The sequence below is a fragment of the Salmo salar genome, chromosome 09 (genome assembly GCF_965601325.2).
Source record: "Salmo salar chromosome 09, fSalSal1, whole genome shotgun sequence".
NCBI classification, from domain to species: Eukaryota; Metazoa; Chordata; class Actinopteri; order Salmoniformes; family Salmonidae; genus Salmo; species Salmo salar.
Genome location: NC_138299.1, coordinates 134296942 through 134312844, shown reverse-complemented (window position 1 = coordinate 134312844; position 15903 = coordinate 134296942). Strand labels below are relative to the sequence as shown.

Genomic DNA, 15903 nt, shown 5'->3' with positions numbered 1-15903 from the left:
TAACAGCATTTCTTAGATCAGATTTCATCCAAAAGCGTAATTTTACAATGCAACAATGTGATTCATATATTTACATTAAATAAACGAAATAACCGCTAAATTACACATTGTGCATCTATAGTGATTTTTTTTTGTCAAGTCGTGCCCCAGTTGCCCATTTCTTATTCACTGCAAAAACAGAACACACTGCTAGGCTAGCCTTCTTTCCAAAGCAGCACTTTGGTTGGTTCTAAAAAAATATATACTAGATCAGCTGTGGCCAAGTGACCAGTGTTAATATGACCCAGTATGTTAGACATCAGTTCTCCACCCAACCACTATCAGGAGGTTTCAATATGCTGATTTTCCCCATCCTGTCTCCCAAGGACAAAAAACCAGTGTTGAGCTCTCGTGCCAGTGCCTTACAGTTCTTCCAATTATCAAGAGTATTTTAGCCAACAGTTTCAAGATGGGGTACGATGATACTTTAACCTCCTGTGTCTCAGTGATGTTTTTGAGTACCAAATATTGCTTGCTGGTGCAAAGTCAGAAATGGGTAAAGTAAAGGCAAACCAAATCAGAGGGGGTTGGTTGGCAACATTAACTAGAGGTTGAGACCAAGGCAGTGAGATTTTTTTACTTTTTGTTACATTTAAAACAGGTGAGGTTTGGCGTTCGGCCTTCTGTGTTCTCTCAGGTTACTGCAGCGGGGAAGCCTTCATTGGGATCATGATTCTGGAGTCCATGTGCTGAATGAGAGGAACTGAAACAGAGATACATGATCAGATGAGAGTTCAAAGTAATTCATATTGTTTTTTCATTTAAAAAGTGTGCACACTATGTGAAAGTACACTTCATAACTGATTTTGCTGACCTGTATAATACACAACCTCATCCCAACCCTCATGTTGCCAAGCTGCATTCCTTGTGGCTTCTCTGGCCTCAAGGTCTTTGTAAGCTGAAATCAACAATGAAACACTATTATAAAATTGTTAAGTCTTCTTTTAGAAAAAGAATAACAGCTTTGTATATAAGATAGCCTTAAAGCCTAGTACGAGAGGCTACAAGAATGTTAGATCTGTGTGAATGAACGAGAGGAAAGGAGAGAGGAGCGATACAGCTGGTCTGCCTGGCCTCACCCCAGAGGTGGTGCACCATGTAGAGGTTTCCGATCTGGGAGAAGAACCCTCCGACAGCCTCACTATTGTGCTGGCGGTAGCCAATAGCTCTGGCCCTTGGGAAAACAACAAGGCCAATCACAGCATCAGTCACAACACTCCCCCACAACCAATGCTTCATCCTCACATTTACTCAATGCCACCCCATGCAGATTATAATTTGTATATCTATTTAACCTTACTTTATACAGGTATTCAATTAAGAACATATTCTTATTTGTCATGTTGACCTGTCAGAGGCGAGCACAGCAGCCATATACAATTATAATGGACTACTGTGCATGTGGTGTCTCAACCAATGTTGACTGTTTGGACACTCATTTGACTACTCATACGGTTTGATTGAACTTGCTTAAACTATCATTCCAGTTTGGCAGAACCGGTTGGCTATACAGACAGTTGGATTGGACGTACTCATGCATTGAGACTGCTAATTGTATGGCGTGGGGTTGGAGATGTTTCATTATTGGCTCTGAACCAGTCCCATTAGCCATCGAATCTACATCATGTACAGTAATTTTGATTAGCCAAATCATACTGACTTAATTCATGTTGTTTTAACAATGTGGCATGACTTAAAAAGAAAAAAAAGAAGACATTTTCCCCAATTAGAATGAATAATTCTGATCAATTACTGAATCAAATAAGAGAGTACGCACAATCACAAATTAAACTTATTTTGGCAGACAAGTTTGAAGAATTCAGAACAATTAATTAACATTGAAATATTGAATATTTGTCATAAACAAACGTTTGCAACATAAACCTGAGAATGGAGTCATCCAGGCTCATAGGCTCCTGTTGAAAGTAAACAACTAAATTCAATCTGAAAATAGCAAGGACAATAGTATAATCTCCCTTTAAATCCTGTGCACTCTGGGATCTAACAGAGTATCAAAATAGTGTCTCTCTGGAATAGCTTTTATTAAGGAGAAAGTGGGGAAGAAAGTGTTAACCGAAAAATAAACTATATGCATGAAGTAAAGATGAGTAATTCAAATGTCATCAGATTGCCTTACCAGTAATTACCCCACTCAATCATGGTGCCAGGCTGGAAAAAGGAAACATGAGAAAAAAGGTTTTGTATTTTACAGGAATATCAAAGTGTGTGACACAATTTCCTCCAAGATTCAAAATTAATCATAATGTCCCTTTCACATGGATTGCAATATAGGCCTACATTTATGAGCATAATGTTTCCATAGAGCATGCAAAAACTCTCCAATGTTTATGTCAACAATTGCCCACCTTTTGCATTATCTGATGGTGATTCATATTTGTTCAGCAATGTAGCACCCTCCTAAACTAAACCCCTAGTAGTGCTATGGTTAATAAGGTTCAGTCATTCAGTACTCACTCTGAGCTGGTAGGACCTGAGCTCGTAGATGTTGGGTCCCTTCCTGGGGATGGGCTCATTCCAGAAGCTGAACTCCAGGAGCAGTTGGTTCCTACGAGACAACAGCATCTTCCCTCTCTCCTCCCGGTACTTCATGAACTCCTGTGGATGAACGTCAATCTGGGTGTCAACCTCACATCAAGAAGCACATATGATACCGCACTGTCTATCTAGAGAGGGGTTCATTAGCTGTAGATTATAAGCCAGGGGTTATAGTAGGGCTGGAGCAAAAGCCAGCACACCCAGTAGCTCTTCAGAAGGAAGGTTGGCCACCCAGTATATGAGTTAATGTGACAGGCAACCTCAGACAATACTAGCATATGAAGCTATATTCAAAGTGAAGGCTTCTAGATGCTGCTGGCGAGGAATTGACAGTCATGGAACAGTTTGTTACCTTGTTCTGCCTAAGTTTGCTCATGACCTCAGTCAGAGCTGGGTATCCTCCTCTATACCGCCACATATGGACTGGAAAAACACACAACAGCAATTATTTTGCAAAGCAATAATAAGCATATTCAGAGACATATACATAATCCTTCTGATAAGTGTAAGGGCATTATTTCAGTAACGAAAAACCAACAGCCAGGTAACTATGGACAACATGTGTAGACATGACATGGGTAGGCTGGGGTTAAGCAACACTGGTCCTAGAAAGGTAGATGTCTGCAGGTGCTGAGTAATTAGTGCTTTTTGAGGTCGCTTTGGTTTCAGTTCGACTATAAAAACTATAATCGCAGTTTTCGATTATTTAGGTTGATTGCTGTAACAACACAGAATAAAACAATTAATAGTCCCATGATGGTTGTGACTGCCCATTACTTCTTATTACTTAATAACCATTAAGTGATAAGCAGGTAGTGACTGCCCATTACTTCAGTTGTTGTGTATATTACATTTGTTTTATTTGATTACTTTATTTAATTCCAAGTCAACATCTCATCTCTATAGAGCTGCTGCCTATGCTTTCTGACAAAATCATTATTTTGTAGTTCTTCAAAGTAAATAAGGCATCCTTTTATGACTGCTGAATACCAACTATTAATCACTTATATCATGTATTTTGAGGTAACAGCTGCTCTCTATATCACCTCGCGATTGCGCATTATTCTCTCTTCTGTAGCAGGCGTAAAAGAAACAGACCGGCCAAGTATATGCACAATGGATTATGGTCATTTTAGTTAATAACCATGTTTTTGGCACTAAACTATGTAGAATATTGGCCTGTTGGAAACTACAACTCCCTACTACATAGCACAGTTCAGGCTGGGTCTGAATTAACTCTAGAGAACCTGTGCGATGTGCGCATTGAGCTCACAGAAAAAAAGCTAATGAAATGGTATTCAAAGAATTGAACTAACATTCGTCAATTAGTTGCACAGGAGGCTGCTGAGGGGATAATTGCTCATAATAATGGCTGCAAAGGAGCAAATGGAATGGCATTAAACACCTGTACATCATGTGTTTGATGTATTTGTTACCATTCCACATACTCTGCTCCAGTCAATAACACGAGCCTGTTCTCCCCAATTAAGGTGCCACCAACCTCCTGTGATTAGTTGTTTAAGAAACAAAAAATAACCAACATTTCGGTTAATCGCTCAGCACTAATGTTCGCAGGCTTTGTTATTATTGCCAGGTGGGTGTAACGCCAACTTAATTGAGTCATCATATCACTTCGAAAATGTGCGAGACTGGTTCAATGAAGGCCATTTCTCCTGAACTAAGGTTGCATATCCCTACAGGTGTGCCAATTCCAGAGAATGTGCAGTTCAACTAGAATAGAAAGTGGAGGAGTGTGTACTCTGCTGCCAGCATTCTTACCGGCCTGGTCTTGCTCTCCATACCAGGTGTTCCAGGTACCCACCAGCTCACAGGGATAGTACTTATCATTATGGATAGATGGCAGGGTCTCCTCACTGTCAAGGGAAAACAATAACAAACACATTCTACCAGGGAGCCTAGCGGTTAAGAGCGTTGGGCCAGTAACCGAAAGGTCGGTGGTTCGAATCCCTGAGCCAGCAAGCTGGGAAAATCTGCCGTTCAGCTTTTGACCAAGGCAGTTAACCCCCAACAACCACTGCCCCCCCGGGTGCTGATGATGTGTAAGTCGATTAAGGCAGCCCCCCGCACCTCTGATTCAGAGGGGTTGGGTTAAATGCCAAAGCCCGCACCTCTGATTCAGAGGGGTTGGGTTAAATGCCAAAGACACATTTTGGTTGAATGCCTTTAGTTGTGCAACTGACTAGGTACGCCCTTTCCCCTTATAATAATTGTTTGATATATAATACTAAAAATGTGACTTATTATGACTATAACAGATTAACTTATTATTGATGCCTGGATGCAATCATTTGATGTTAGCACAGACACCACTGTAGCTTTCTTGTCAGGTTTCTCTTAGGACTTCAACATACACTTCCCAGCTAAATATAAATGTTCTATAACAATCCCCATCCCAAATGTTTAAAATAGGCATTTTGGCTGTGTCTTCTGTGTCTAAACCAGTTGTGCAGATTATATGATAAGTAAAAGGTTATTATGACTGGGTCATCTTAAGTATGAGCATAGATAAATTATTCTACACACTGTTGCCATGTCAGTGTGTCAATTGCATCACAGGAATAGAAGACATTTTGGCTAAACTCTGCCCTTACGGAAAAATCACATGAATTTCACGTGATCTTATGTGACGTTAATTTGATAACGTGGCAACATGTGAGAACATGTGTTCCAAAGACACATTTTCACGTCATGTGATTTTCCACACATGAAAGCATGTGTTTTTTCTGTAATGGTGCACAACCCACTGGTGACACCAGCTGTGCAGTCATAATATCCCAGCTAATACTACTGTTTACCTTATATATCACACATACTCAACAACCAAATTAAACAACCATTTGGGACAGTACTACCCTCACTATGGCTATTACTTGAGCGGCTTCAGGTATAAAGGCCTAGACTGAAACAAGGTCCATTCTACTTACCAAAGCTGGTTGTAGGCATCCAGGCACTCTGGTTTCACGTTATGGACTGTAACAGAACAAGCTCTATTAGACATAGTGCCCTCTGTGTTGGAAGGGGTTAAATTGGTCACACTTTACATTACAGTCAAGGTCTGTAAGTACAGTGAAACAAGTATTGTAACTACACATTACTACACTATGCTTATTACACTGCACTCAAAACTCTGAAATATAAAAAGCCATTTGGAATTAAAGTGAACAAGTTACAGTAAAGCACAACTTACACTGGATTTTGTAGAGGTTGCTTTCCTCATTCTTGGTAAGCAAGTGGGAGTGGGCATCCTTTCTGGGATCAACTTTACGCACAAATAGCGACTTGAACCAGCTGTCTTCACGATTCCTATGGTTTGACGCTGACAACCCCCTGGAGAAAAAAAATAGATGGTAGTGTTAATACACATGTGAACGGAGACATCTTATGAAGTAAGTGACTCATCTATTCCTGCAGCAAAGGATTTCACTGCTGAGTAGTGAGTTGGAAGTCAGATCTGCACATGCATGTATCCCACATTTCTCTACAGGTGAATTATGACAGCAAGGTCTATCTAAGAATAATAACAGTAACACATGCACTGTATGATGTTGATGCCCAAGCTGCCTACACACAATGTTTGGGAAAATGCACACTAGTTTCCTACATGCAGGACCATTTCTTGCATGTCTCTGGCTGTTTCCAAAGTAAACAACAAGCATTGACAGTTACAGCTTGCCACAGACTACCACTGCTGCACATACAGTACACACGCGCAATCATGGTGCTTATGAACAAAAAATGATTCAAATAAAAACGATGTATCATTGACTACACATAGGTAAAGAAATGCTGATGTAGTAACATAGTAAATTAATGTCAAGCAAAATATAGTAAGCTACACTATATATACACACACAAATGTGGATACCCCTTCAAATTTGTGGATTCGGCTATTTCAGCCACACCAGTTGCTGACAGGTGTATAAAATCTAGCACACAGCCATAATCTCCATACACAAACATTGGCAGTAGAATGGCCTTACTGAAGAGCTCGGTGACTTTCAACCTGGCACCATCATACGATGCCACCTTTCCAACAAGTCAGTTAGTCAAATTTCTGTTCTGCTAGACCTGCCCCGGTCAACTGTAAGTGCTGTTATTGTTAAGTGGAAACTTCTAGGAGCAACGCCGCCACACAAGCTCACAGAACGGGACTGCTGAGTGCTGAAGCGTGTAGCATGTAAAAATTGTCTGCGCTCAGTTGCAAATTTCCTCTGGAAGCAACTTCAGCACAAGAACTGTTCGTCGGGAGCTTCATGAAATGGGCTTCCATGGCCGAGCAGCCACACATAAGCCTAAGATCCCCATGCACAATGCCAAGCGTGTAAAGTTTTTGCCGCCACTGGACTCTGGAGCAGTGGAAACGCGTTCTCTGGAGTGATGAATCACGCTTCACCATCTGGCAGTCCAACGGACAAATCTGAGTTTGGCAGATGCCAGGAGAACGCTATCTGCCCCAATGCATAGAGCCAACTGTAAAGTTTGGTGGAGGAGGAATAATGGTCTGGAGCTGTTTTTCATGGTTCGGGCTAAGCCCCTTTGTTCCAGTGAAGCAAAATCTTAATGCTACAGCATACACTGACATTCTACACGATTCTGTGCTTCCAACTTTGTGGCAACAGTTTGAGGAAGGTCCTTTCCTGTTTCAGCATGACAATGCACCTGTGCACAAAGCGAGGTCCATACAGAAACTGTTTGTCAAGATCGGTGTGGAAGACCTTGACTGGCCTGCACAGAGCCCTGATATCAACCCCATCGAACCCCTATGGGATGAATTGGAACGCCGACTGCGAGCCAGGCCTAAATGGCCAAAATCAGTGCTCGACCTCACTAATGCTCTTGTGGCTGAATGAAAGCAAGTCCCAGCAACAATGTTCCAACATCTAGTGGAAAGCCTTCCCAGATGAGTGGAGGCTGTTATAGCTGCAAAGGGGGGACCAACTCCATATTAATGCCCATGACTTTGGAATGAGATCTTCGATGAGCAGGTGTCCACATACTTTTGGTCATGTTGTGTATATCCACAACAGTAGCCCTACCTTTATAATAATGACCTTGAGCAAGTGTAATAATTATTCACTATTAGACAGACACGTTCACTAGTAACTGGGTATGCCGTGCATTAACTTCAAGAATGCAACCATTTTAGAATAGCTCAAATTAGAAGGTGCACTAATATGTAGCTTATCAAATAGACTACAGGCCAATAGTTGACTGGCTAGCTATTTATGCTAGCTTGCTAGCAGTCATATGTTCAGGTTCACTCCTGCACACTTGCAGCATAGATGAGTCAGTGGGAGCCTCTATTCTCCAAAATCGACAATGGAACAAAAGTCAGAACCCAAACGCTTTAAATCCTAAACGTGCAAAGTAATAATAGTCACACCTGGATAAAACGACGGTCTGTCCTGTTGACTGGGCCGTGTTTTTTGCCTGATTCAGGCCATTGCCAAATCTCTGAAGGACTCGCGTCGCCATCTTCCATTGATCACGCTGGAGCGTGTTCATTCCGCAGAATCGGTTGCAAAACGTTTCTTAAACGGAAGCAAACGGAACAAACGGGGCGGGACCTAGCTGAATTTGTTCAATAGAAGCTCTCGTTTTGTTATGTTTGCTTCCGTTTTTGGTTCTTAAACAATAAACGGTTTCCGTAATGAATACACCTCCGTCTTATGCAAAAACACTATTATTACTTTGTCTACAATGAAGCCACCAGGTGGTAGTAAAACACCAACAAATGAATGGTGTGACCAGGGGAGGTGTCCTCGGTACTATGTTACAGTTTTTACATTCAAACTTGAAAAGGAGACTGGTGTGTGTGTGTTCCTCTTCTTTGTAGACTTCACTTCTTTTTCTTTGCTTGACTGAATAGATCTACTGTATTTTCTATGATTGGGGATAAATGGAAGACTTTATTCATGCATTCTAAAATCTTAGATTACGTGCCTGTTCTAAATTCTCCTGCCTCCAGGACAGCCAACATCAGGTGACTGGAATGATATACTCTTTTTTTATGTACTCTTCCAGCCGACGCTTGACTGACCTTCATGTATTAAAGTAATGATGGACTGTCGTTTCTCTTTGCTTATTTGAGCTGTTCTTGCCATAATATGGACTTGGTCTTTACCAAATAGGGCTACCTTCTGTAAACCACCCCTACCTTGTCACAACACAACTTATTGGCTCAAACGCATTAAGAAGGAAAGAAATTCCACAAATGTACTTTTAGCAAGGCACACCTGTTAATTGAAATGCATTCCAGGTGACTACCTCATGAAGCTGGTTGAGAGAATGCCAAGAGTGTGCAAAGCTGTCATCAAGGCAAAGGGTGGCTAACTTTGAAGAATCTCAAATACTTTTTTAGTTACTACACGATTCCATATGTGTAATTTCATAGTTTTAATGTCTTCACTATTATTCTACAATGTAGAAAATAGCAAAAAATAAAGAAAAACCCTTGAATGAGTAGGCGTGTCCAAACCTTTGACTGGTTCTGTATATACACATTACATGACCAAATTGCCTGCTCATCAAACATCTAATTCCAAAATCACGGGCATTAATATCCAGAGTCCAATGGCGGCAAACTTCACACCATTCCAGCCGACGCTTGGCATTGCGCATAGGGATCTCAGGCTTGTGTGCGGCTGCTCGACCATGGAAACCCATTTCATGAACCTCCCGACGAACAGTTCTTGTGCTGCAGAGGTAGTTTAAAACTCGGTAGTGAGTGCTGCAACCGAGGACAGACGATTTTTACGCGCTATGCACTGTCCCGTTCTGTGAGATTGTGTGGGCTACCACTTGGCGGCTGAGCCATTGTTGATCCTAGACGTTTCCACTTAACAATGAGAGCACTTACAGTTGACCAGGGCAGCTCTAGCAGGGCAGAAATTTGATGAACTGACTTGTTGGAAAGGTGGCATTCTATGACAGTGCCACTCCATGACAGTGCCACGTCATAGGATCACTGAGCTCTTCAGTAAGGGTCATTCTACTGCAAATGTTTGTCTATGGAGATTGCATGACTGTGTGCTCTATTTTATACACCTGTCAGCAACGGGTGTGGCTGAAATAGCCACACCCGTAGTGGTGTCCACATACTTCTGGACATGTAATGTGTACAGTGCCTTCGGAAAGTATTCAGACCCCTTTACTTTTTCCACATTATGTTATGTTACAGCCTTTTCCTCATCAATAGTGGAGCAGGTTGAGAGCTTCAAGTTCCTTGGTGTCCACATCACCAACAAACTATCATGGTCCAAATACACCAAGACAGTCGTGAAGAGGGCACGACAAAGCCTATTCACCCTCGGGAAACTAAAAAGATTTGTCATGGGTCCTCAGATCCTCAAAAGGTTCTACAGCTGCAACATCGAGAGCATCCTGACTGGTTGCATCACCGCCTGGTACGGCAATTGCTCGGCCTCTGACCGCAAGGCACTACAGAGGGTAGTGCTTATGGCCCAGTACATCACTGGGGCTTAGCTGCCTGCCATCCAGGACCTCTACACCAGGCGGTGTCAGAGGAAGGCCCTAAGAATTGTCAAAGAACCCAGCCACACCAGTTATAGACTGTTCTCTCTGCTACTGCATGGCAAGCGGTACGGGAGTGCCAAGTCTAGGACAAAAAGGTTTCTCAACAGTTTTTACCCCCAAGCGATGACTCCTGAACAGGTAATCAAATGGCTACCCGGACTATTTGCATTGTGTGACCCCCCCCCCCCCCCAACCCCTCTTTTACACTGCTACTACTCTCTGTTTATCATATATGTATAGTCACTTTAACTATACATTCATGTATATACTGCCTCAATTGGCCCGAGCAACCTGTGCCCCAGCACATTGGCTAACCGGGCTATCTGCATTGTGTCCCGCCATCCACCACCCGCCAAACCCCTCTTTTACGCTACTGCTACTCTCTGTTCATCATATATGCATAGTCACTTTAACCATATCTATATGTACATACTACCTCAATTACCCCGACTAACCGGTGCCTGTATATAGCCTCGCTACTATTATTTTTCACTGTCTTTTTACTGTTGTTTTTATTTCTTTACTTACCTATTGTTCACCTAATACCTTTTTTGCACTGTTGGTTAGAGCCTGTAAGTAAGCATTTCACTGTATTATGTATTATGTATTATTCACTGTTGTAGTCGGCGCACGTGACAAATACACTTTGATTTGATTTGATTTGAATCTAGACACAATACCCCATAATGACAAAGCCAAAATAGGTTTTTAGAAATGTTTGCAAAAACAGTATTCAGACAATTTGCTATGAGACTCAAAATTGAGCTCAAGTGCATCCTGTTTCCATTGATCATCCTTGAGATATTTCTGCAACTTGACTGGAGTCCATCTGTAGTAAATTCAATTGATTGGACATGATTTGGAAAGGAACACACCTGTCTTTATAAGGTCCCACAGTTGACAGTGGATGTCAGAGCAAAATATTTCTGCAGCATTGAAGGTCCCCAAGAACATACTGACCTCTATCATTCTTAAATGGAAGAAGTTTGGAACCATCAACACTCTTCCTAGAGCTGGTTGCCCGGCCAAACTGAGCAATCGGGGGAGAAGGGCGGTGACCAAGATCCCGATGGTCACTCTGATTGAGCTCCAGAGTTCCTCTGTGGCGAAGGGAGAAACTTCCAGAAGGACAATCACCTCTGCAACACTCCACCAATCAGGCCATTATGGTAAAGTGGCCAGACAGAATCCACTCCTCAGTAAAAGGCACATGACAGCCCACTTGGACTTTGCCAAAAGGCACCTAAAGACTCTCAGACCATGAGAAATAAGATTCTCTGGTATGATGAAACCAAGATTGAACTCTTTGGCCTGAATGCCAAGCGTTTTGTCTGGAGGAAACTTGGCACCATCCCTACGGTGAAGCACGGTGGTCACAGCATCATGCTGTGAGAATGTTTTTCAGAGGCAGGGACTTGGAGACTAGTCAGGATCGAGGGAAAGATGAACAGAGCGAAGTACAGAGAGATCCTTGATGAAAACCTGCTCCAGAGTGCTCAGGACCTCAGTTTCGGGCGAAGGTTCAACTTCCAACAGGACAACGACCTTAAGCACACAGCCAAGATAACGCAGGAGTAGCCTTGGGACAAGTCTCTGAATGTCCTTGAGTGGCCCAGCCAGAGCCCAGAATTGAACCCGATCTAACATCTCTGGAGAGACCTGAAAATAGCTGTGCAGCAGCGCTCCCCATCCAACCTTACAGCGCTTGAGGGGATCTGCAGAGAAGAATGGGAAAAACTCTGCAAATACAGGTGTGCCAGGCTTGTAGCGTCATACCCAAGAAGACTCGAGGCTGTAATCGCTGCCAAAAGTGCTTCAACAAAGCACTGAGTAAAGGGTCTGAATACTTATGTAAATGTGATATTTCAGTTTTTTATTTGTAATACATTTGCAAATATTTTTTGTTATTGTGGGGTATTGTGTGTAGATTGTAGATTGATGTCGCCTATTGTCAAGTGTCAGTTGTGCAGAGGTGAGGACGGAGTCAGCCACAGGACACAGAACTGAGTAAAATAATGTACTTTACTCTGAAAAATAATCAGCCATTAAATCCACGCAGGGATAACAAACCCTAACACAAAAGACTAACACAAAAACCAGGAAACAATAAATGATCAAAAAAATGTGAAGACAGTGAAGTGCAAATAGGCACCAACACAAAAACATGATCCCACAAAACACAGTGGGGAAATATAGAAATAAACAACATAGAACACCCCCAGTCACGCCCAGACCTACTATACCATAGATAACCAATGGCTCTCTATGGTCAGGGCATGACACCTATAGCTTAATCCACCACTGGATAAGGCTTTGGATGTATTTTCTGTGCGTCCATTTCCGCCTAGCCCTACCAACACTTTTACCTGTGCAGACGTGTGTGCTGGAGGCAACCTGTCTGCCTAGGGATACTAAGTTTGTTTTTAGGAAACATGCCTTCACTTCTTCAACTGTGTAGTGAACAGTTTTGACTCCTGAGCATTAAAAAAATATATATAATAATTATTTATTTTGGTTATTCGAACGAGTCTCCACCTTTTTATGGTCAGTTGGTGTGTGGAATTAACTGAAGGAATGGGAGGTGTTCAAGTCCAGGCATTCTGGCGGTTGTAATTCTTGGCACAAAGTACCAACGGCCTCAATCATGGTCTCTCAACAAGCCTGGGAACAGCTAGGCCTAGGCTACCTCTTTCTCCGAGTGGAATATGTTTTCAGTATCCAGAGTGACACGCTCTCAATGCAATAAAAATAACACAAAAAAATAAAACAAAAATACAAAATATTTCAGTTTGTTGTATTTCTTCTTCCATTCATTTTATGGTGGATAGTAATGATCTAATATCACCTTTTTAAATATCTATTGTTTTGGGCGGCTGTGGGAGAAATGCAGAACAGACCCTGTGAACTCTATTAGGAAACTGAATCAGAAGATGGGTTCTTCTCCTACGTTGTGGTTACTTTGAGGAACTGCAGTGATGGGCTTTCAAGTTCACTCTAGCCTTGGTACTGGCAGTAAATCTTAGCTGATGGTTGTGTTTTCAAATCGAATGACTGTACGCCGCAAATGATGGAAAACTCTATCAGCATGATTCAGCTTTACAATGCCAAGACGAAATGAGTAATGGATTGTTAAGACTGTTTACAGAAAACGGAAAGTGAGATGGTGTCATGGTCATGTAAACATTCAGCACACATTTAAAAAACAAATTCTGAGTATTTTACCTTCCCAAAACACGAAACAGCTTTAAAATGGAGCTGTAGAGGGTGTTAGAAGCATTTCTGCTTATGGTTTTCTTTCTCTCTCAGAGATTTGATCTGGATTCTAGAATGCATGTCTGTTATTCTGGTTTTTGGAGTGTCTTGTGAGTAAGATCAGGGATATTGGCCTTCACTTCCTGGATAGGTAACAGTTTTTCCCCTTTGTCGCATGTCTTGTGTTCAAATGTTGACTTGTATATAATGGAGTAATGACTGTACACTGCACAAATCAAAAGGAGAAGGTGCTGAGACACTGGCCAAATTGATTTGATGATAGTGCATGATGCATTTATAGGGCATTTGTTATTTTTCAAAATGTGTGAGTGAAAGTAGTTCACTCCTTCTTTAGTTTTATGTTACATGTAGGCCTATGCTAATTAAAAAAATAAATAATTCTGCAGCAATTTTATCAATATGCCATTGTTTTGTTTTAGGACAGTTTTTTTTGTATTAATCTCATGATGTATAGACATATGTGATGAATTACAATAATCAGTACTGTACATAAAAAAAATACTGGTTTCTGTAAACTGCTGCCATCATCTTTCTGGATGTGCCTTGAAATAAACTGACCTAAATCCATGTTCTCTTGTTGATGGGGTCTTGTTGTAATACTTCATATGGATATCACCACAGGAGTCCATTGCAAAATTTAGACTAGGGAGGTGAATTAAAATGTTCCCAGACCCTATTGCTATATGTACGTTAGGCCTATCCCTATAGAGAATCCCAATGTTAGCATCTCAAGCTTATGGGCTTAAACTGAAACGCTGAAAGCCATTATGCTCTCTGAACAGCCAAACACTGCTTCATCTTAATGTAAACAGAATAAATAAGTACTGTAATTGTTCAAAGCAGCCCTTATCTCCAATTCGGGTCTGCATTTGAAAAACTGTGACAGAACATTATGGAAAATTGATCTGACAGTGCCCCTGACAGCAATATAGCCAATAATACTGGTTTGGAAGATGATCTTTATAAAAGCGTTAATGAAAGTCAACCCACTTTCTCCCTTATTCAAAATTGCTTTCACAAATTACATAGACTTATATCTTGGTTAGGCATCAGCATTCAGCAGCACACAAAACTAAGTCCAAAGCTGGCCATTCCACTGCATTATTGGATTATAACAGAACAAAAAGCCCAGGCCTGGCAGTAGATACACATTCCAGTTGAGTTTCCTTTCCTCTGTGAGGAGATGCAGAGAGAACCTTACACTGAGATGAGGTATATTCAGTCAGACATGCTGCATTTTTTCTGGGAAACCATATTTTTGTTTGTTTGGTATCAGCTGCTTCCATAGTACATCCTTTTCTGGAGGTGATGGTTGAAAAGCCTTGTTCCAATTAGTGTAGATAAGGGTAAGTAAAGGGGGAAAGATTGGAGTGGGCATGGCATGGGTGGTGGAAAAGTATGGACGGATGAACCAGATTAATTCATCATATGAAGAAAGACAGAAAAAAGGAGGGACCAGGAAGAAGAAGGAGAAGATTTAGTGTTCTCTGATTTAGAAGAATGCTTACCCCCCCCTGGAATTCAGCATGACTCTTTAGAGGGATTAGTTTTTAATCCAGAGATATGCATTATAAGTGAATGCATCAAAGGCAGACTTTTTGTCCAGAGCTGCCTCAGTTGAGGTAAAATATTTAAATGTCTGGACGTAAACAGAAGATTGGGCCGCTTGGCTAACATATTACTAACATTTTCCTGGGACCTACGTTTAGGCGTTCTTTTAATCACTTGTGGTTGTTCATTTAGTTGTCAAACATTCGCAAACAGTAAATGTCTGTCGGATCAATAATTTACAATGTCACTGCGGTTGCCTGGTTCTGTATTTGAAGACACTACCCAGACAGAAATATGTGACCTTGCAGCAGCTTTTGTGTTACAAGGGCACCAGAGTGGTGTACTACAAATCTATATATAGGTCTACTCTGAGTTCAACTCGGGATAACCGGTGACACGAAAGTGGCCTTAACCTTTAGCTAGGTACATTTATATGGCAACGAATCCTTCAGAACTAACCTGCTCCGGTGCAGGCTAACTCAGGGTTAACTCCATTTATCTTGATTGAAGTGTCTGAGATGCGAGTTGAGGACCAATCAAACTAGATTCCCTCCCTCTCGCAAAGAGTGCGTCATCATCCCTTCATCCCCCAGACCATATTTGAGGAAGATGACTGATTTTTAAAAATATTTTATTAATAAAATGTTCTTGTGTGTTAAAAATAGTAATATTAAAATATACCGAACAAAAATATAAACGCAACATGGAACAGTTTCATGGATTTTACTGAGTAACAGTTCATATAAGGAAATCAGCCAATTTAAAATAAATTAATTAGGCCCTAATCTATGGTTTCACATGACTGGGAATACCTGCAGGACTCTGAGCTAAGCCAGGTGAGCACAGTAGTGCAGTCAGACCATAAAGTGATCTGCCCCAGGGGCACAGACAGCTCCTTACATTTTGCCCCAGTGAGAGCTGCACTCA

General features: G+C 41.5%; 1 protein-coding gene across 1 annotated transcript; it reads right to left on the bottom strand.

The window, feature by feature from the left end:
* Positions 1 to 624: 624 nt before the first annotated feature.
* On the bottom strand, positions 625 to 8104 carry nips2 (NipSnap homolog 2). The gene is made up of 10 exons (NM_001140797.1): positions 8000 to 8104; positions 5804 to 5943; positions 5541 to 5586; positions 4375 to 4469; positions 2948 to 3018; positions 2515 to 2655; positions 2177 to 2208; positions 1119 to 1213; positions 854 to 937; positions 625 to 742 (listed from the first exon to the last, which is right to left on the bottom strand). Exons 1-10 carry the CDS (start codon positions 8089 to 8091, stop codon positions 678 to 680), a joined length of 861 nt encoding a protein of 286 aa, NP_001134269.1. The 5' UTR covers positions 8092 to 8104; the 3' UTR covers positions 625 to 677.
* Between the last annotated feature and the right edge of the window lie 7799 nt (positions 8105 to 15903).

Excerpts from the sequence above, each read along its gene's own strand:
- nips2 (NM_001140797.1), bottom strand. The coding sequence starts at position 8,091 with ATGGCGACGCGAGTCCTTCAGAGATTTGGCAATGGCCTGAATCAGGCA. Across the intron at positions 3,019-4,374 it reads TGGAGAGCAAGACCAGGCCG|TCCATATGTGGCGGTATAGA; the intron begins GTAAGAATGCTG and ends GTGTTTTTCCAG. Across the intron at positions 2,209-2,514 it reads TCAGGTCCTACCAGCTCAGA|CCTGGCACCATGATTGAGTG; the intron begins GTGAGTACTGAA and ends TCCTTTTTCCAG.